A 22,608-nucleotide genomic window follows, 5' to 3' on the forward strand; every position below is an offset into this window, starting at 1 on the left:
CTTGGTGGTTCTTAGTCTGTTCCTATCAAGGCAGGGAAACAATTGTGACAATTTGGAAAATGACCACGTATAACTAGACATTCTTTGGCAGAAATGGAGTATAAGTCTGATACACAAGAAGGTCACGTACTGGAATTAGACCTGTCCTGTGTGTGTAAAAAAAAAAAAAAAAAAAAAAAAAAATGCAGTGCTACTTTTATATAAGAATTTGGTGAAAGTGAGACATGGAAACAACAGGTAGTTATACCTGAGAAGTAAGGACTGACAGCTTGGAGTGCAGGCGTGTATCAGACTGCAGAGTGGAAAGTTAACAGTGTCTATGAGTACATAGTGTCCAATAGCCTAAGGTGATAATAAACAATCCTTTATCCAGCGATATAACCTGAGAGTAATGTTTTGCACTAGAATGTGAATTGAAAATAGTAAAAGTAAATAGTAATATTTAATCTAGAAAATTATCGGTAGAATTGCCAGTATTGACTGGCAAACATTTGATGGTGTTTTCTTTTACAGATAAGAATACTATTCAGGAAGCAGAGATGAAGTTACTGGAGGAGAAACTTAAAAAGGAAGAGAGCTCCCTTTCACTGGAGAAGCTGAAAATAGCTTTAGCTGACATGGAAAAACAACAAGATTCTACCCAAGACCTGCTCAAGGAAAGAGATAATCATATTAAAGAACAAAACTGTAAAATAAGTAAAATGGAGGAAGAATCAGAAGCTTTGCAGAGGCTCCTTGGATTCAAGCAGAGAGAATGTGAAGAATTGCAAAAAGAGGCTACTGCTTTTTCTCAATGGAAACATGAAAATGATCATCTTATAAATGAACTTAAGTCTGAAAAGGAAGGTATGCTGGCTCATATTAATGACTTGGAGAGTTCCCTTCAAAGTCAGCAAATGAAAAATCATGAACATAGTGAGAAACTCAGAATGATGGAAACTGAGAGTGGCAGGAAAAGCACAGAGATTAAAGAATTTAAAGACAAGCTGGAATGTAAAACTGCAGAATTAGAAGAACAAAAAAAAGCTTTTGATGAACTTCAGTGGAAAGCAGAATGTTCTGATAAAAAGTACAGTAAAGAGATAGAAAATATGTCCTGTAAAATATTCCAGCTTACCAACCAAGTAGGTGAACTAGAAGAAAAGTTACAGTTAGCAGCAAGTGAAGGACTGCAAAGGGAACAAAGTTACCATGACCTGCTTGGTGAATATGAAAAAATCTGTTGTCTTGTAAAAGCAAAAGGTACTTCAGAAATGACAGAAGATGTTAATTTACAAAGTGATAAGGATAAAGCTGTTTTAGATAATACGCAGCTTGCAGCAAATAACTCCATTGCTGAGGATCACGGATATCCTACTCTTCTAGAAGTAGGAAAAACTAAAGATCTGGCCGTTTTACAAGACCATATCTCTTCTCTTGAGATTTCCTTAGTGGCTCAAAGGCAGCTGAATTCAAATCAGCAGCAGCAGTATGAAGACTTACTGCAAATGAAGAGTGAAACAGAGGAAAGATTATTTAATGTAGAACAGATGCACGAAAGCTTTGTGACAGAAACTAAACAGCACATTAGTAACTTGCAAGCAGATATTTCAGCACGTCAGAAATTAGTTGAAAAAACTTTAGCTATTCTTGAGGAAAAGGACATGCAACTGCAAACTCTGAATGAAAGATTAGAAAACCGACAAGCTGAGCTTCAGGACTTAAAGATCAATAATAAATCACTTGAGGATTCAGTAAGACAGCTGAAGCTCATGTCTGGAACATGGGATTCAGAGAAGGAGGACATGTCTTCAATGATTTGCTCATATAGCAGAAAAATTGAGGAACTTACTGAAGAAAATGCAACCCTTAGGGATCTAAGCAGAGCTTTAGAGCAAGACCAAATAACTTTACTGGAAGCAAATAAAAATATTTCTGACAGTTTAAAGGAAAGAGAAGAAATCATCTCTGAAATGTCTGTAAAACACAAGGAGGAAAGGCAACGTATTGAATCAAGAACTGAAGAAATCAGAACAGAGCTTAAAGTTTTGCAAGCAAAGTATAAATTGGTGGAAAAAGAAAATGCAAACATGATAAACATTCTGAGAGAGCAGAGAATTGAATTTGAGGAAAAGCAAGCAAAATTAGAACTAGAGAATCAGGTATTTAGTGAGAATAAAGATATCTTACATAAACTAATAGCCTCAGAAGAAATAAAAAAGGATTTGGTTCAAGAACTTCAGCAGCTGCAGTCAGAATTTTCCAATATCCAACATGTGCCTTCTATGGAGCTTGACGGTTTAAGACAGGAAACGTTAAATGTCAGGGCAACACACAATACAAGCCAAGAGAAATGTGGTATCATATTTCAAGACAAGGAGCAATTGGAGAAGGAACTAGAAACAAAAAGTGAACCTCTAATGTGTGACGTTAGTTGTGAACGGAGACTCCATTCGGAACAGTTGAGGAAGTCCATGGAAGAAAAGAACACTGAGCTGAATAAATACCAAGTTAAACTTGAACTTCTTCAAATGGATTTTGAGGACAGAGAACTCTCCCTAGAGAACTACAGGTTAGAAGTGATGCAACTGGAGACTGCTTTAAAAGGCATGGAAGTAGAACTTGAGAAGAGTGTGAGAGAGAAAGAGAGACTGCAGCAAGAACTACAGTCTGTTAAAGAGTTGAAAACTTCAGATTCTCCACTTAAAGTATTAGATGAAGATGGCCACTCATTGGAGTATAATTATGATAGTGTTTCCCAGAATTGTGGCAAAAGAGGAATGGATGAAAGTTATTCTTCGGTTTTGCTGGCATCTTCTTTGCAGTTAACAATAAACAATCTGAGTGAGCTTGAGAAAATGTGTGAGAGGTTGCAGAGTGAGAACACTGTATTAGCCTCTGGATTTAAAGACTCAAAAACCAATGGCATCACAGGTATTAATAAAGTGACAGAGGATAAAGTGAACATAATAAATGCAGATAAAAATTTAAAAGCGGACAAAGCTATTTTTCCTGATGAACTTATGGATCAAAGTGATGACAGTGATCTGAGAATGTATTTTGATAATAAAGAAACAGCCTTCAGACTTAAAGAATGCAGTACTGGAGCCAGTTCTAACTATGAAGATTTAAAATTGTCCAGCAAAGAAGTTAGAATATACTTTGCTGAAGTAAGAGAGAAGCTCTTGTCTTTCCAGAATGAGCATATAAAATTATATGAACAACACTGCAGTATGAGCTCAAAGATATCTGAGCTACAGTCTTGTATTGAAATACTGAAGGCAGAAAATTCTGAATTGTCAACAAGTCTGAGCAATGCTCCTATAGATTCTGTGAGAGTGCCACTATCTTCTAACCAAAATGACACGCTGTTGAAATTAGATGAAACTAAGTCCACGATTTCTTCCTCAGATTGTTGTGAAAGTCCCTGTTTTATAGAAGTAAGTGAGGTGGCTGATTCTTGTAACAGTGGTACATGCAAATGGACAGAGGAAATGAATCAGCTGGAGAGTTCTGCAGAAATAATTCCAGAAGATGCAACAAAAGTTTTGGTTGAGAACTGTCATATTGATCACAAATTGGACTCTGTTAGAGAGCCCGGGAGTATTACTCCTAGAAAATCTAACCTTGAGAGTAGAATTGAAGAACTTCAGATGCTCTGTCAAACATATGAGAAGGCCATCAAGGTGCTCGAAGACCAATTTCACATTCAAGAGAATATGAAAAATGAGGAAATACAAGAGCTGAACAAAGTTATACTTTCTGAAAGAAAAGAAATAGATCACCTCAAACAGCAAAATCTATCTGACAAGAAAGAATGGCAGCAGAAACTGAATAATGTGACTATGGAGATGGAGTGCAAACTGGCAGCGGAAAGAAAACAAACTGAGAATCTGTCTTTGGAGCTGGAAGCAGCAAGACTCCAACTACAAGTCCTTGATTTAAGTTCTCATTCACTGCTATGCACGGATATTGAAAATGTAAGTAACTGCTGTCATGCAAATCAGTTTTATGTATACCCTTTGATTTATAGTAAGCCAAATTTAAATTTTAGAATTAAATGTGTTTGAAATTGTGTCCCACAGAAGCAGTACTGTTCTTTAGCGAAAGTAGAAAAATAATCTGTACTGTTAGTTCTGGTTTATATATCACAGGGATCATGAAAATTTACAAATGATGACAAAACCAACAAGTTTAGTCTATTAGAGTTGTGCAACACTCTGTGTTACTTTTTTGGGTTTTCTTCAGGTCTGTGTCAGTGTGGATCCTGCTGTGTTAGTGGGTGTGCAGGCACTGTATGTATCTGTATTGTGCTTACAAGCTTAGATCTCTGATTTAACACAGTCAGTTAAAGATGCACACACTTCCCATGTTTCCATGTCCAATGGACAAGAAAATGACGACTGCTTCCACCCCTCTAATTCCTTTCAGTACCATCAACAGAACAGAACAAGCTGGTAGCAGAACAGTTAATTTTCACTTCATGAATTCCTTCAAAAGAGATAGAGCTGAGTCCCAAATTTTTGGTATTTTGCAGTGCTGTAGATGGCGTGCAACCAGTGAACTAGATTTTGCTGCTTCTTGTAAGGAGTGGCAGAAGCAAAACTTCACTTAGAATGGAGAAAATCAGTTTAATTCTTGCATGTGTATGAGACCTAATTCCCCTTAAAAAAAAAAAAATCTAACAGGTGCATTTTCTGCTTGTGAGAATTCCAGTTTTGACCATTAAGTCCTGTGCAAGTGGCCTTCAGTGCCTCGTCAACATAAACTCAGAAATTAAAGTTTAACGCTGCTCTCACAGAGCGTCTTGAAGCTCTACGTTTTGGGCATCTGTGCAACACTGAGCAACTGTTCCTTGCAGAGAAGAATATCTTTCACTTGCATGTGTTGCTTGCAATTCATATAGAGCATCCATACTGATACATAGACACTTGAAGAAAGAAATACTGTTCCTTACCATATGTAGCTGGAGCTTTTTTAAGATGAAGTACTCTGTACAAGTCATTCAGGTGCTGCCTTCAGACCCAGATCTTTTTTGGGAGTCCTCAAGTTTTAAAGTTACTTGTTTGTATTGTTACAAATGAGAGCATCAGTTGGCGCCAAATCTCAGCCCAGCTCTGACAGACAGCGGTAATTTGGAAGAGGGATTGTTTGAGGATTTGGGCTTGTGTCCCTTGAAGATTCTCTGGTGTCTAATAGAAGGTGAGCAGTAAACCTTTCCCCCATTAGTGATACTAGTAATTTTTCACTTTGTCACGTGGACACTCGTTTTTCCAAGATATGGAGGTATGTGATATCTTTGCACTTAGTCTTTCGGTAAATATGGCTGAAATTTCTCCCTCAGTATCTTTAAAACCTTTTGGCCAAAAATGCATGTGTGTATAAATAAGTGTAAATCCTTTCCATAAGAAAGCAGCTTCTGAAGTAGAGAAGGATGTTATCTATTTATTTTGCTTAAGAGGAGGAGCTTTACTAGCTTAAGAAAACTTTAAAACCTCACCTTGTTTTTTTTCTTGTATATATTCTTTTCCTTTTCTTAATGGATTGATTCTTAACCCTTGCAGAACACTGAACAAGAAAACAATAGTCCTTATCAATTGGGGATGCTTATTGAAAACTCAGCTCTGAAAAGCAGTAAACCTAAACTAATCCCCATTGAGAAAATGTCTGTAGGAGATACCTCTGTGTGTGAAAATGGAACTGAGACTGCTGAAGCAAGATTAATGGAAGATTATACTGAGAAGATTTCTGAAGAAAATGAGTGTGGAAATACATCAGGAAAAATGACCGGCCCTTCAGACCATGCCAGTGCATTGTCATTTTCCACTAGTAGTATGTTTTTGAGTGCAGGGGATTTCTGTGAAAATCAAATAACCACTGAAACTTTTCAGGAGGAGGTGAAACAACAGACTGCTGAAAATTTGAAGCTGATCTATGAGACACAAGAAAGCCATAAACACGTTGATTTATTAATGAAAGTTCAACAGTTGAACTCAGAGCTGAACTTTCAGAATGCACAATCAATTCCGAAGAGCTCAGCTTTTGCAGAACGGGAGGAAGCTACTGTAGTTGTTAAGGAAGAGAACTGTGACATAAATAAACAACTGGAATCAGTCTCTGTCAATAAGCAGCGATTGTCTCTTAGAGTAGTCTCGTTAGAGAAAGAGCCTGAGAACATAAAGTCTGAGCTGGAGTTACATGCAGTTAGATTGTCTAATGCAGCAGACACATTGGATGATATAAAAATGACCAAGAGAGATTGTCATGAACAATTTCTTGCATCTGAAAATGAACAGAAGAGTCCAAAATCTGAGCAAGTTAATATTGAGAACCATACCTTGTTCGTAGAGCATGATATTGAAATGCTTCAGGCAAAATGTCAGCCATTAGAAAGGGAGAGGGAGGTTAACCTGAAAAGCTTTCAACAGCACATTGTTTCAGTCACAGCTGAGAGAAACCATATTGGCCAAGAACTGAGTATTTTGTCTGAAAATAAAAAAGAACTGGATCAGAAGTATCAGCAGCTACAAGAGAAAGTAAAAGAGCTAGAGTCAACTAAGGTGCATTCTACTGAATTCATTAGAAGGTTAGAGGGTGAAGTGAGGACACAAACCACGTTGCTTGAGACTGCAAAATCTGATGTAAATCAATTATCAAATGAAAAAGATCATCTTCTGCAGAAGCTGCAAAGTTTGGAAAATGATGCTCTGTCTTTCGCCTTAGAAAAAGGAAAACTCCAAAATGAAGCAGCAGATTTGAAGAACGAGAAAGAGCTGATTATAAGAGAGTTGGAAATGATGCAGAGTAAATTAAGTTCATCAGAAATAGAAAACTCAAAACTTTCCAGATCTTTGGAAGGCTTGTTAATGGAAAAAGGTGAACTTGCTGCTAGACTCAGTTCAGCCCAGAAGGAAGTAGACCAAATGCGATATGGAATTGAGAAGCTGAAAGTAAAAATTGAATCCGATGAGAAGAAAAAACACCATGTTGTTGAAAAGCTGAAAGAGAGTGAACGGAAAGCTGACTCTCTCCTGGATAAAATAGAGAGGCTTGAAAGGGAACTAGAAATGTCAGAGAAAAATCTAGAAGATGCAATTATTCAGTCAGAGACTGCTAAAGCAGAGGCAGAAACATTAACAATAGAGATGGAAGAGATGACTGAAAAGCTGAAATGTTTTAACTTACAAATTGACGTCCTCACCTCACAAAAAGAGTGTTTGGCTAAAGATTTGAAAGAAAAGCAGGAAAGAATCCTTGAACTAGAGTCTTCAAACTTAACTACAGCAAAACTGTTAGAAGAAAAGGAGGAGGAAAAGATACAAATCAAGGATGAGTTTGAAAATATTGTGGTATTGCTGAAATCTGACCTCAAAGATATAAGTGCGAAATTAGAGTTTTCTTGCAAGGAGGAAGCAGATGCTAGAGCAAAAAAGCAAGTCTTGATTAATCAGGTGGCTTGTCTTGAGCAAGATAAAACAATGCTATTACAGGAATGTCAGGAAATAAAAAATAAAAATATCAAATTGGATCAAATGAGGCATGTACTTGTTCAAGAATTGATGGATTGTAAACAAAAACTTGATGAAAAGGTGCAGGAAAACAGTGCTTTTCAAAAGCAGGTGAAAGAAACAGAGGAGCTGTCTTTACAGCTGGCACACATGCAACATGAGCATGAATGTTGGCACCAGGAAAAAAAAAGGCTGCAGAATTTGATTGTTGAGTTGAAGCTGAAGGAGCAACATTTTTCTGATAATGAAAGCTTTCCGGATATCCTGAATGTTCTAAAAGTGTCTTATAAGGACCTTGAGAAGGAACTGGAATCTACGCTTTGTGAAAAGAGCACTTTATATAAAAAGGTAATACCATTTCCATTAGGGCAGAGTTTCCTTTTTAGGAGTGAGGATAGTGTCCTCAGGGCTTACCACTTCCTTAATAAATTATATCCTAAAATAATTTAGACCTCAGACTTTTACAGTAAACATCCTATTTTTAAAATTATGTTTTCAATGCAATCATGAGTTTGCATTGAAGTTACAGAGCTGGAAAGCATGGCCTTGTTCTGTGTAGGATGAATGGGAAGGTTGCTTGAAAGTAGGCATAGGAGTTTAAGTAATTGAATAATGTGGGATAGTTTCCTCTTTCCTGTAGAAGAAAAAGAAGAAAAACAAATTATTATTGGGTGAGTGAGTTTTTATATCAAGAATAAGTACTTTGAGAGCTCAAAAGAAAGTGATACAACAATTGGACACTTGCCATGTGAAAACAACATTAGCCTGTTGTGACTCTTGCTTGGAGTTGGACCAGCTACGGCAATAAAACAACCCATCTTAAAAACTGCTTGTTGCATATAAGAAAATTTTTTTGGAGGTTATGACACAAGTATTAAAAATAATTCTGGAAAATTTAATTTCAGGTAAATGAACTGACTGAAAGTTGTACTGAGCTGCAAGTGAAGCTAAGTGATACTGAACAGAAGATTTCCAAATTACAGGAAGAATTTACCACAGAAAGAAACAAGCTTGCTGAAGAAATACAACTTATTCAAGAGCATTCAGAAAAGAACAAAGTTAGTTACTTCATGTATAGTATTTCTGTGTTTAAGACCAGATGCTCAAGTACAGTAAATGTGTGGAGGTTGGTCAAGGGAGTTGTGCTAACATACAGTATCAGAAGTTCTTGCTTCCAAATGTTTCTTTTGAGGCAGAATAATTAGTGAATAGTTTTTTCCCTCTTCCTTGTATTGAAACTATGTTTTCTTGGCACCCACCTGTCTAGAAGTCTTTCAGTGCCAAGAAATTCTCTCTACAGGCATTCAATCATCAGACTGAGGATGTTGGATAGAAAAATGTAACATTTTTCAAGTTTGTTTTAAAACTAAACTACTTTCAGTGTTTCAGTAGTGTTAAAGTACTTTCAGGTCAGTCAAGAAAAAAACAGTTTTAGAGTCTTTAATTTATGCATATTTAATTCTTAGAGGCTGTTTTACTATCTAGATGACTGTAGGTCTTATTTGTGAACAATACTGTGCGTTTAAACCAGCTTAAGCTGTCTTCTGTCCTGCTAACATTATGTATAAATTCTTAACTAGGGCCTTGTTTCTGTTGTAGTGTTGAGGATTTTGAGTGGGAAAAGAAGAGAGATTTCTGCAACTTTCAGAAATCCCATATGGAAATACAGGCTAGCTGTCCAAAAAGTAGAGATATAAAAGTGGATCAAAATGAAAATGCTTAGAAAGCTTTGTCATCTTAAAGAGGGTGAGGAAAGTGACCCTTAACCTCTGAAGTCACTCTGAGGGGAACAAAGTTTGGAGAGGTTAAGCTTTGATTTTTGGGAGTGCTGCTTGATTTAACAGTGTTGGCAAACTTATGCTCGGCATACCTCTCAGATCATAATGTTTATTTTTAGAAGACCTTCCATTGCTTCCTCTCCTGCTTTCTTTGCTTACAGTGTGTTTAGCCACTGTTAAATACTTTTTTCTTACCAAGTTGTTTTTGGAAATTCAAAGATGTTTCAGATGTAAAGTCAAATAGTTTAATGGGTCAACTGTTTCTCCATTGGGAAAATTCTAAATACCAAAGAATATGCTATTACTGTTTACAGATTCAGCTGCATCTAACTATGTCAGAAAAAAATGAACTGACTAAGAGTTTGGAGATGGTCCAGAAAGAACTACAAGAAAAAGAAAGTGAAATGAAAAGAGAAGTATCAGAATACAAAGACAGACTACTTCAAGCAAAGAAAGAGCATCAGGATGCTCTGACAGAAGCAAACCGAAAGGTAAATCAGAAAATGGGAAGAATGGTGCTGTGAGTTTTTAATTAAATTCTATGTATTTTACAAAATTTTGCTGATCCTATTGAAAAAGAAATTGTCTTTGCTAACAATATTGCCAAACTCTAGATATACTTACCATGGAACTCAGAAAGTGTTAAATTAACTTTTTTCAATATAGCAAGCAGTGAAAGGTGAATTTACTTCAGAACTCAGTGTTAAGTGTATATATAATTTATCTATGACTGTACATTTGAAAAAGGGAAAGCAACAGTATGTTTTAGTCCAGGTAATGGTTGTGTTCTGGTATGAATGGGGAAGAAAGATTAATTGCTTTAGGATATAAGGGCAAATTTGTTGGAAATGCATTTTTCAGCCATGCAGTATACAAAGAGCCATCATCTTTTCTGCAGAAATATCTGTATGAATATGGGCTTGTAGCCAGTAGGACACAGGCAAACAATTTACTTATAATTATTTCTTAATAATTTTAAGTCTTGTGAATATAAAGTAAATTTAAGAGCAAGTTATAGTAAAATATAAGGGCCTTCTAATGGCAGACTACTTAGAGGCAAGATTCTGGTATTCAAAATGTATACTTGAGACAAATTGCTCTTTCAGTTTTAAACTCCTTAAAACACACCAAGCAAATTTGCTGTGGAGTTCCTGTGGGCTGTGATATGCTCTGAAGTACATCTTTAAAATACGACTCAATGTCCTTTTAAGTATCGTAGTAATTAGGCACATTTTTGTTCTCTAGAATGAAGTAGAAATTGAGGCCTGTCAAGATAAGATGAATTCACTGGAGCACTTTATCAGCTCACAGAAATTGGAAATTGAGAATTTGAAGTCAAATAAAGAACAACTGAATAATTCCCTTAAGGAAGCTAATCAAACCTTAGGAGAACTCCTAAAAACTAAGGTAAGAAAAAAATATGTAAGCATTGCCAATTACATGAGACCTAAGGCACTGTGTAGTAAAATAAACTTAGGATTGGGAACCAGTACTCCAGACAGAGCTTTGGCTTGACTTTGATACAGCCTTTGTTTCACTAATGAGAATATGGAGCATGAAGGAAACATTGATCTACATTAGAAAAATTCTGTTACATATGCCACGACTGAGATCACCTAGAATTGGTTTATATGATACTAAACACAGCGGTCTATTGTCTACACTGAACATTGCAACTGGGTTATAACGTGGTTAGAATACACTCAAAGACTTTGGAGTTCCTCTATTTGCTGTTTGTGAATTACTTTGATGATAAAAGATACCATGTTCTGTCTTAAGCATTAGTCTTGATACATTGCTCTTGACTCATGAGAGTTCATCAATTCCAACTTACACAGAATTCTCATTACAATTATTAACTAGTGTAATTCTCTAAACAACAGAACTGTTCTCAGCGAAGATAGAACATGAGCTCCACATACTGTGAACAACTGGTAGCTGGGAACAGTTCTGGATGTGTTTTTGCTTTCTAGTAGCACAGGTGAAGTTTAATTGTCTATATAAGTGAATTTCTGTATTAATTTCCCTTTTTTAATTTCTCATCTACTTTTTTTTGGTCCTGCTTCTGTCTGTGATTGCTGGCTCCAATTCTGTACTCCCACTTCAGGAATGAGTATCTCTTTAAGTGCTCTCTTGAAGAAACATAGTCAATTCAGTTTACTTGCAAGTAAACACTGAATTTCAATACGTTCATCTTGCTCAACAGTTCTTTATTCCATAGGGCCCTCCACTGTGGTGTTAATTTGTTTAATACCAGCAGTCCAATGATATAGTACTATAGGATATGTGCCAGTGACAAAAACCAGTACCCATGGAAGTGTAAATGTAGCGTACAAGGCTTCTAGCCACGCTCACTGTGTGGTATTTACACACAGCTTGGTACCAGAGCAGGTGAGCAGGGAGCAGCCCAGGAGAGCGGAAGTGGGTGGAAAGGAATGATCTGCTGCTGCTTAGCATAATATTTTTGAACTGGAATTCAGACTGCAAAGCAGGCCTGGGTTATCTTCCTTCTGTGGTAATAAGATGCATTAGGGACAAAAAGAAGAATAAAGGAGACTCAGACTAGGAGAGTGCACTTTACAATTTAGACTATTGGTTTGAAATCTGTTACCTGGAAAGCAGCACTTTCTTATGCCACATCAATGAAGTGATAACAGGTGCAAAAAGGACTACTGCCTCAGAGTTCATACAGTTTTCTCATAGGTAGGATGCTGGTCTTGACATCAGTAATCTGAACATTCATAACTTATTGGTGTATCTGAAGAGAGTAAGTCTCCCTTATTGGTATTTGAAGGCTTGTTTTTCTGCCGAGTTAATTGCCTTGTATGCACCCATCGAGTAAGAGGACTTTCATGTTTCCTGCAGCAAGGGAGCTGCTGTAATAAGGTTGTACGGAAAGAAGCAAACAAGTATACATTACACCCAGGCTCTACAGCTAATATTGCATACCAGTTGAGCTTCTGTTTGATGTTGTAATGTTTAAATGTAAGAACCATATTTCTAGTGTAATAACTACATTCCTTATTTTGTAGGCTGATAATATTAACATTATAGTTCAACTGAAGAAGGAAAATGAATTTGCCAACAGTAAAATACAGCTGTGGATGCAATCATGTAAGCAGATGGAACAGGAAAAGGAAATGTTGCAGAAACAACTAGTTGAATGTGACAAACTGTTAAAGAAGAAAAATCTAACTACATCGAAGTATAAGGAAGAAGGTAATTGAATCTAGATTCAATCTTAATGCTTTCTTGGCAGTGCAGCAGTTTGCAAAACTTTCTTTCCCTAAAATGTCCATTTTGCATATGCAACCCTAATACAGAGCATGATTCTTAACTAGTGTAAAGTGCAATTGCAAATGTGTGAAACATTTTCAAATCTACTTAATCTTCTTTCTCCTAAAGTATCAGAGGCAACTCTGGATTATGAATATGTATTTTAAATATTAAATATTAAATTTTTGTGGTTAAAGGTGACTTAAGGAAGAAGGGGAGTGTTTTTCTTCAAAAAGTTTGTATACAAGTTCTTTTATCATTTTCCAGCAAGCTTTCCCCTCTGATTCTCCTGCTTTGTTCTTTATATTTTGGCTCATCTCATGAGATGCACAGAATTGTAAATGATACTTAAAGAAAGTTAGGGGTACAAACTCAAGTGTTGAGAAGTTGCAAAATGACAGGGAAAATGTTTGCCCATGCACTAGTCAAGGATTCTTTTCAAATTTTGCATGTTTGTTCCCCATTTAGCAAATACATTATTATGTCTAACTTATTACTGATTTTGCTATATGGTGTCACTTTTTAATAGTTGCACAGTTATAGAACGTGTATAATTAATTAAAAGATGTGTGACCATTGCATTATAGACTTTTATATATGCATCTTTTTTTGTCAGTTACATGAATAATGTTATTTTGCTTTGAAAGGTTCTGATGAGAATGTCATTACAGAAGAAAATAAGTTAAAACTGGAAGAATTACAGGAATCTATAGAAGTGAAAACCAGAGAAGCAAATGAGAACTTGGAGAAATATTGCTCTTTAATTGTTAAATATTATAAACTAGAGGAAGCAAATGAGATGCTAAAAACACAAGTCAGTTTGTTGAGTGCTCGGCTGAAACAGCCAATGAGTGATGCTGTCAGCACTCCTTTGCTGAATTTGGATAACTCATTAACAGTGAGCAATCAGTCTGTCAAAGAGATGAGGTCAGATGAAGACACTACGAAGCTTTCAAGTAAAAGGCGGAGATATGAAGACAACAAGAAAGATAATGGAGAACCAAGATCCCCTGTGCCAGAGACTTTATCCAAAAAAAAAAGGAAGGATGATATCCGTCAAAATCTGCTGGGTCAGGAGTACACAGATGGTGAGCCAGATGGTCTTCCAGAAGTAGTGAAAAAAGGTATTTATAGTGTTTTATAAAGGCAAACAGTCTCTGAGCATGGCAGGTGGATTTTCTTCTCTTTTGTTTAGCTGAATTAGTTTTACTCTGGGTGAGTAGGTGACTATGCAAACATTTTTGGTGACAACGATGGAAGATGAAAGTAGTCAATGGGAGATGTGCCAGTTAGTGCAAAGTTAGTGTTTGTGGAGCAGTGCTGTTAGACTAGCATAATAAGTTTATGTTGGTTTAATAACTACCATTCTGCTAAGAGTTAAATGGTCCTGGCAGTCACAACTTTGTAGTTCCTCATGATGAGTGTATTAGAGGCTAAGCATATGATATGTAACAGCAACAAAGTTTTGCTGACAGAAGACTTGTTCTAGTCATTTAAAAGCATTACTTGACCCATTCACTGAAACTTATAGGAAAATAGATGTGGAGTGAATCTAATCTTAAAGGCCACAGGATTGGAGTGATAGAGTACCCTGCTGTTATGGAGTCATGTCTGCTCCCTCCATATCGCCACAGTTCCTTCAGTATTACTCCTTACGAGGTCAAAGAGGCGGTTAATAGCTCTGTGGGGTCTGACAGGCAAGTGGTTGGTGGTGAAGGCTGCAGGGAGACTCTGAGGAAGGAGGTAAGGGCTGCTCTGTGCTGGACATGGTTGGGTCCAGCTGGCTCCAAAGGACAGAGCTGTGTGCCAAAATGGAACCAGTCAGAGGTGTCTGTCATGCCTCTGAAAACATGAGTGAGAAGCGGCGGTAAATGCTGAGATGAGGGAAAAACAGTGCTGGGGCTGGAGGGACAGGAGTAACACTGAAGCAAAGTATCATACTGAGCAGGGCATGGGGCTGAGGGGTGCAGTGGTGGCCTGAGCAGGGGCAAGAGCTGGAGGGCAGCCCAAGGGGGGCTGAGAGGAGACTAGGAGGAGATATGACCCTAGAGGGACTACAGCCAGTGAGTTCCTCCATGCCAAAACAATTGAGTTAAAAACAAGGAGCAGGATCTGACCCTAATCTCCTGCACTCCCATCACTTCACTGAAGGTGTTGCTTGCGAAGAGGCAATTGGAGACTAGAAACTGGGGAGGAGAGGTGTCTGGAGGGAAGCTGAGATGTTTTCCCCAAATGTTTGCTTATTTGTGTGCTGTTATTTCTTTCAATACTGGAATCAGTAATTAAGTGTGTTAATTGGCAATACATTTATTCGATTAAAATTCCCTGAGTTGAAACTGTCTTGCCCACACCAGTAATATATTGCCATCTTTGTGAGAGTTCACTTTCATTCTACTACAAATGCAATGAAATTAGGTGGCCTGATATTCCATATAAGGGTTCACTGTAGCAGAAAATAACTGAGAAGATTTCACAAATATTGAAAAATATATTGTACGTTCAACTACCTATTAAAGTACCCCTTTCTAATAATTGCAATTGCAATCATTACCAGACAAGCCATAGGGATATTGAATCGCCTCAACGTCAGTGATCACTCCCAGAAGTCAGGATTTCTAGGTCTACACGTTATTTGCATTTCATTTTCTTTTCAGCATTGTTATTTTTCTGGAAGTACACCTGTTCTGAGGACAGATGTGCCAGTTAATGTTTTACTTCTAGGCTAAATAGAGAGATAATAGACAAAATAGTTCTATGTAGAGAAAAATATGAAAAATCAAGAATATGTCATGGTATTGTGTTCTGATTGAATTCTAGTAAAATCAGTACAAGTTTTCAGACTGAAATTATTCTTCAGATAATAATGTATTCTTCAGATAATAATAATAATGTAAAGAAAAAGACCAAACACTTGTTTGAAAAACTTTGCTATAGAATTACTGTTGTACCTTGTCTGCAGTTTCCAGGGCTTGCAATATGAATTTTGGAATACACAAGATCTGTTCAGAAATCTCTTTGATCCACTTTCTTCAACAGAACAAATTATTTATTTTAATCAGCTATTTTTATCCCTGTTGTGAAAAAAGATAAGATCTGTTTGAGAAAGTGTAGCTTATTTAGCTGTTTTTAATAGAAGCTGTGTATTTTTCAGGGTTTGCTGATATCCCCACTGGAAAGGTTAGCCCTTACATCCTACGTAGAACAACCCTAAATCTAAGAACCAGTCCTCATCTGGCTTCCTCAAGTGAGAAATCATCTTTGCCTACAGAAGATGTACGAAAATCCGGACCAGATAATCTTGGTGAGCTCTCCTGTTCAACACCTGGTGGCAGCAAACCACAAAAGGTAACTATAAAAAATTATCTGGGTATGAAAGTCATCGGGAAAACTAACACATTTACTAAATGTATTCATCTTGCCAAGTAGGTTTGGGGACATATCATCATTCTTTACATTTCTCAGCAATACAGTGAAGATAAGATCATAAATACTGAATCACTAAAACATGACAGAGGTCTTGACCATGCTAGCAATCTGCAAATTGTTTCTGTGTTTTAATTTGTGACTCCATAGGGAAACCCATCGAGAAACAGAAATTAGAGGTATATTTTCAATTTCTTTTAATGGATATTAAAAAGCAGATATTCCTTGTGCTGTGGTTTCTTAGGTTACAGGAAAAATGGCAAAATAATTTACCTCTTGGAGTCTCAGTTGAGGCTTAATGTTTTCTGCTAACAACTTTTCTTGGAATTCCAGATTCAAGATGCTATAAAATAACTACAGATCTTTGAGAGGCTGTTAAACACGTAAATAGCGAACACTTAGATGGTAAAGAATGTAGACTTTAATGTTAGTGCTTACCAAATTATAAGGTTATCAAAGCAAATAAATACTAGAGTTAAGGTTTGAAAGTAACTGAAGTTTACATTAACTTTGCAAGTGTTCTCAGTAATATGACACACTACTGAATATTTGAGTACATCAGAATAAGGTGTTCTTTCTAAGCTGATGCAAATGCTTTGCAGATTATAGAAAAATGTTCCAGCTTTAGGACAGAAATAAACCTTTTGTTGTCTGAAGTCTCCTCCGAAGTTTTTAACCATGCTATCTCAAGCTGAGCAATAAGAGAATAGTTATTATAGATTGATACTTCTTTACATGAGGGCTCCATAGAAATATGCCAGTAGATAAAAATTCTTCGTTTGCCAGGTTACACAAAAGCATTCTCCTGGCAATCAGTGGAGTGTGCTGCACAGCCAGAAGTGAAGCCATAAAGCAAGAGTACAACTTTTGGGTTTGGTTTTGTTTGGGTTTTTTAAATGCAGTTATCTTGTATTAGCACATAAAGGATATTGGCAAGATACCAAAAGTAAGTAAAGGCAAGAGCCACATAGTTTGGTGGATGTATAGGTTTTGAGGCCAGCAAGCACCATTGGGAAGACGAGTCAGATCAGAGCCATAATTTGTTCTGAGCTATAGCAATAGGAAATCTGTATTGAAGTGAGAGTGAATCCACTGAATCAGTGTATGTTGTTTCAAGGGTTAGTTACCCTACTTGCCAAAATTTGCTGCTTCTTACAGACATTGCCTGGAGGTCTGTGTTTTATTACTGTTTCATTAAGTGATGCCAATAAATTTTATTTACACCAATTTATGTATGTTTTCCTGTAACTTTAGAAACAAATGGAGGGTGTTGCTTGTAAAGAAACTCAGCAGTGCAAAAAGAAAGGAAGCTGCAGAAAGTTGTGTAGTAATCACCTGCCATGATGGTGTAAGCTGCTTGTAGGCTCTCGGTGACCATAGTCAACGTTACAGCAAATAACAAGTAATCAGTAATAAATTGTTTTTAATTTAACTGGGGGAGGGATTTTCCAAACAGTCCTTCTCTTTGCCTAAGCTTGTATTGTCTAGGTCTAAGGACAAGCTAATCCCTACCTTCAACTATATAGGAGAAATCAAGATTTCAGGGTTGGTTTTTTTTCCCCCCAAGTGTAAATATGCAAAAGTCATCAGTTCCAGGAATTTGTGCCTTTCTTTCTTGGACATTGCTGGATGTATGTGTGTGGCTTATTTCAAGATGACGTACATCTGGGAATTTCTGGAGGAATCGCTCATACTATTGTTTCAATGTTTGTTGAAACCATCAAAATGTGTTGCTTCATGCTTTATATTAATACAGTAAACAGTGTGTCTTATTTTAAAAGTGAAATAAACCTTGTTTCCTTCCCTTTGACAGGTACTTATGTACTTCATTTCAGACACCCCATTTCAAACTGTTGCAAATTTCTCAGGGTGTTTAAAATGTGCCCTGTCATTTTCATACACAAATTTATTCACTTTCCTATGTGAATGTAATGTAGAATTTAAATTGAGTGCTTTGTACATCAGTTAAAATGTGAAAGCAGTGGTTTCTGTCCAGATGTCAACAAAAAAATTGACAACTACGTTTTATGTTTGCAGAATATCTACGTGAAATATGAAATACAGATCTTCTTACACAGTCCCTGGTACTTTAGTAAACAGATTAAGAGTATTGTCTGTTCCTGGTATAGCTTTTTTCTGCTCCTAGCAAATAGCTTGCCAGCTGTGTAGCAGATATTCCATATTACACCACACCAAAACAATTGATATCAGGTCTCACTGTATTGTATATTCAAAGTGATAAATGTCTTCAAAATAATTTTTCCTGTTTTCAATATGTCTGTATATGTGTTTTGCAAATTCCCAGTATTTAGTCTTTTGGAGTAAGTATTTTGATGCACTGCAGGAACTTAATACGGTTTTCCATTACCAGTAAAATAGGACATTTTTATTTGTCTTTACAGATAAATGATGAACGGCAGTCCCAAGCAGTGACAGCTCTTCCACCAATGAAATCTACTTCAAGGTCAACACTTTGCCCATATAAGCAATCCACAAAAACTGCCTCTGATAATACAAGGGAGAGTCGTATGATGCACAAAGCCAAGAATTCTCTAAATGAACAAGGACTGCCTGAGCATGATGAGCAAAAAGAAAATTGTAAGGTGCAGTAAATCTGTGTGGACTTAATCACAATTCAGAATAATTGACAATCAAAAACCAGTTTGTGAAATAAATATCAGAACTATATGGAGGGCACCATTTTCTCTTATCCAGTGATTAACAATATATGGGTTCTGCAGAGCTTGTTCTTGAATATTTACTAATATCAATAGTCACTTAAAGTTGTGGAATGATAATGACAGATATAATTGATCTTCTGTAGAATTTTCTGTAAATAATTCTTCATAAATCTGTTAAAGAATTAAACCATGGAAAAAGCAGACCACATGTTGGCATGTAGTTCATTGTTGCCTTTTTTCTGTGTAGCAAAGGTTGTTTTCCAAATGGAAACTAAACTCACCTAAGTATCTAAAAATATTAGGTTCCAGGAAAAATGAGGCAAGCACTATTGAAGCAGTGACTTCATTTGTAAGTGCAAAACCAAATATAAAACCAGATATAAGATGCATTCAGTGCACAGGACCAGTGCACTGTGTCTTGGTATCCCTTCTTCCAGAAGATATAACATTGTGCAAAGCAGAGTGAGACCTGATCCAAACAAACCCAAGGAGGCCTGTCTGTTTTCCCTGAAACTAAGCATCTGCCAATTCATCTTTTTGCACTTCCCAGTACGCTCTGGCTTTGACCGTAGCTGAAGGTCTTACAACATTAATCTTCACCTCTGCAAAATGGCCCTTGGCCAGCCAGTAGTCCTCAGGAAGCTGGGTGTGGGCACTATATCTGGCCAGGAAGGACACCATAACAACAAACTGTGCTTGCTCTACCAATAATGGCTGTCTGCCGATTCTCTGCAGGTCACCCTTCACCTTGACAATGCCTGGCCTTAAATGTGTTGCTTTAGATGAAAATTGTTGCAGGTTTGTACCTGATGTAATGAGAGTGGGTATGTTGGAGAAATGGTCAGGTATCAAAAAAAAATCTGCATAGAGCGCCCTGAGTTAGCCCCTTTTCAAGAAGAATCCTATTTGATATCCCCAAAGAAGATAACTCACCTGGTATCATCAATATCAGGAAATAACTCCATCTAGTTCATGATAGTGCACTTGAATTTAGGATGATACATTACACATAAGCTCACCAGAACAAGCTTGTACTTGTGGATTTCAAAGGTCTAACTGGGTTTGCTCAGTAGCAGAGAGCAATTCTGTGCAAGAAAAAAGGGTGACATCAACTAAATCATTCATTATCCAACTGAACAGAAATTACTTTCCAATAATTCTTATTACTTATGCTTGCTGACCCAGGTCAGGTATTAGGAAAATCAAGCTACTGTACATGAGCAGTAGTGCCTTAAGACTCCAAGTTGCACAGCGGAGAGGCTTTTTCATGTCACTCTTCTATCAGAAAGATGTGGGTAATGATGTTTTCTACTCTTTGAAAAAAAATTCCTTAACTTAAAATAAGACCATACTTTTGTTCCAAGCTGAACTTTCAAAGTATAACCAGTGCTTCTCTAATGAAGCTTGAAGGCAGTTAGTTTTGCAAAGTGGAGTGTTTTTTCTATTTACATATTCATACACACCATTATTCTGCCTTGCTTACAGCATTGTCTGTTAGAACACAGTTTATGAGAATAAATAATCTGCTCACCAGTCTGAAAGATTTTTAAAGAAGTTCAGCATTTGTCTTGAATCTTAACAGAATAATCCATATAGTTCAAAAGAACAAAAACTTTATATACAAGATACCCTTCAGTAACTAGATATATCTATGGTTGAGGTTGGATCAGTAGATCTTGTGGCTTTTTGTTAAACATCTCTAGTTGTTTAACTCAAGTATTAGGTAATTAAAACAGTCCTTGTGGCATGATGCCTAGAGGCATCTTCCAGGAAGACTGAAAGAGGCCCATCTTAAAGGATGCATTTTGATTGCCTCATCTTCTGTCAGTATACCAGCAAAGCTGCTCATAAAAGTTAAATTATCTCTGATAAGGTTTTGTATCTTCAAATTATTTTGGGATCATGTGTGGAATTGTAGCAATTAAAAAAAATTAATTCTCTTGAGGTAGAAGCATGGATGTGAAAACACACTGGTAGTAGATGATAGAAAAAAACCCAAAACTGGTGTGTTTTATTTGTCCCAATCATTGTTTTTCTATTTTAGTCTGATGCCTTGAAAAGTGTCCCACTTGGAGGAGAGTGTGGAAAAAACATCTATCTTTAGAAAGCTGTCTAATCTTAACCAGACAAATTTAAACAACTATGTTACAATGAAGTAAGTAAATATCATCACTAAAAGAAAAGATTGAGGCTTTAGTAATTACATATTTTCCTACTTGGCCATGTTTGTATTTTATAAGCCTTTAGATTTCAGTAAGTGTGAAATGTTTGCATTTTGAAAGATTATAACACCTGTTATTTTTCAGTAACAAGTATGTATTGTAGTAGTAGCTAATCTTAGCTTTTTGGCGTAGGGGCTAATACAGGTTAAGATTATCAAGAGTTCTTAAATTACATAGATTAATACCTCAGTCACCTGAAAATGGGACTTAATATTCCACATCCTATTGCAAACTGATGTGACTTCAGGTCACAATTCATGTAGGGTTTTGAAAGCTGTGTTGAAAACTTAATTTCCAACCTATATGTAAATCAAGCATGCAGCAGGAAAAAATCAAAATGCCTCATCAGAATTCCTAGTAGGAGGATTGCACAGGACATATTTTGTCAGTGTCAGCTATCTGTAACAAATGAAAGGACGCTTGTATCTGGCTTTCTATTCTGATTGTGAAGGTCCCTGTAAAAATGTCTTTGGTGCTCTGGTATTGTTCTTCTCATGCTAACCTGATTGTTGCCATGGTGATACTGTGTTACATCCCTGGAAGATGCATTAGTTGGATCTGTTCTTCATTTTCCTGTTTGCCCAAGGTTTACATTGTAATTGCTGTAAAATCTAGTTTGCTGTCCTAAATAATTTTGAATGCTCTCCGAAATGCCCAGAGTTGTAAGTTAAAAGCATGTTGCCGGAATGCTGGCGTCCTTTTGCCGTGCGCCCTTACAGCTGATGGAAGGGTCTGGTTGGTTTGTGATGTTCAGCTCTTTCTTCAGGCTTTGAACTATTCTTCTCCTTTTTACCTAGTAAAGAAAGGGACTCATGAAAGGAGATTTGTTTGGCTGTTGCTCTTCCAGGATTATTATTAAGGGCCAATGTTTGAACAGATCTCTTATATCTCAGAACTTAAAATGTCCCCCAGATCAGATCCTGTCCTGACTTCAGGAGACCACTGGAGAGATGATCAGGAGTTCCCTGAGCGTGGGAACAGCACAGCAGTGGCAGGGCTGAGACACCCCTGCGCTTCTCTTGACAGCTGCAGTCTAATCAGTTACCATTTGGGTAGAGTTTGTACAATTTTTTTTTTTAAATTAATCCTTAGTAGGAGAAATGTCATTTATTGAACATGATCCTGTGCTACTTTCTCAAGCATCAGCCTCCAGAAGCTGCTCTGCAATTGCATTGCAGTTCCACTCCTGGGTACAGTGTTGCTCTCACTAATGTTTGTTGGCTCACACAGGATCACTCAGTCTGCCAGTCCAGTAATGACCAGCGCGAGGGAAGGATGGAGCTGAAAGAAGAAACGCATTCTTGCTACCCAGCTTACTAATTTTGTTGGTGTGCCCTACAATTGATGCAAATTAATATATTTGAAATAGAGGAAGAAAAATATCAGGTGGAGCCGTGGTGAATCCAAATCTGTCTAGTCTCAGGCATGTGTATTGGACAGTAATCCTACAGTGCCCTAAAAACTGAGCAATGACAGAGGAAAGTGCAACAGACATCCAATGGGGATTTTCTTTGTACTATACATTCCAAATGAGTTCCTTTTAGACAGGAAAACAGCTGAACAATGTAAACACTGTACCATAGTGAAACCAGTGTCACTCCATGGCCCAGGTGCCACCTCTGTGGTGAGAACACTCTGAATTTGTCCCAGAACTGGTTTCAGCTTCCTGATCCTTGTTTCTGGCTCTTGAGATTTCAGCTGTTTAACCCTTACAATGACTTCACCTCCCTCTGCTTTTGCT

General features: G+C 37.0%; 2 protein-coding genes across 2 annotated transcripts in view; one reads left to right on the top strand and one right to left on the bottom strand.

Moving 5' to 3' along the window:
• The window catches only part of CENPF (centromere protein F), a 43,756-nt gene extending 24,910 nt beyond the window's left edge, over positions 1-18,846 (top strand). The window contains exons 11-19 of the mRNA XM_074864853.1: positions 514-3,959; positions 5,544-7,835; positions 8,393-8,545; positions 9,580-9,756; positions 10,511-10,672; positions 12,298-12,484; positions 13,189-13,665; positions 15,693-15,886; positions 18,367-18,846. Coding sequence (XP_074720954.1) covers positions 514-3,959; positions 5,544-7,835; positions 8,393-8,545; positions 9,580-9,756; positions 10,511-10,672; positions 12,298-12,484; positions 13,189-13,665; positions 15,693-15,886; positions 18,367-18,576 — 7,298 coding nt within the window. The 3' untranslated portion in view covers positions 18,577-18,846. The remainder of the gene's footprint in view (positions 1-513; positions 3,960-5,543; positions 7,836-8,392; positions 8,546-9,579; positions 9,757-10,510; positions 10,673-12,297; positions 12,485-13,188; positions 13,666-15,692; positions 15,887-18,366) is intronic.
• Positions 18,847-21,534: 2,688 nt separating this feature from the next.
• The window catches only part of LOC141941652 (spermatogenesis-associated protein 7 homolog), a 39,436-nt gene continuing 38,362 nt past the window's right edge, over positions 21,535-22,608 (bottom strand). Inside the window, exon 10 of the mRNA XM_074864621.1 lies at positions 21,535-21,660. Coding sequence (XP_074720722.1) covers positions 21,535-21,660 — 126 coding nt within the window. The remainder of the gene's footprint in view (positions 21,661-22,608) is intronic.

Source organism: Strix uralensis, chromosome 3, assembly GCF_047716275.1.
Source record: "Strix uralensis isolate ZFMK-TIS-50842 chromosome 3, bStrUra1, whole genome shotgun sequence".
In the NCBI taxonomy this organism is placed as follows: domain Eukaryota; kingdom Metazoa; phylum Chordata; class Aves; order Strigiformes; family Strigidae; genus Strix; species Strix uralensis.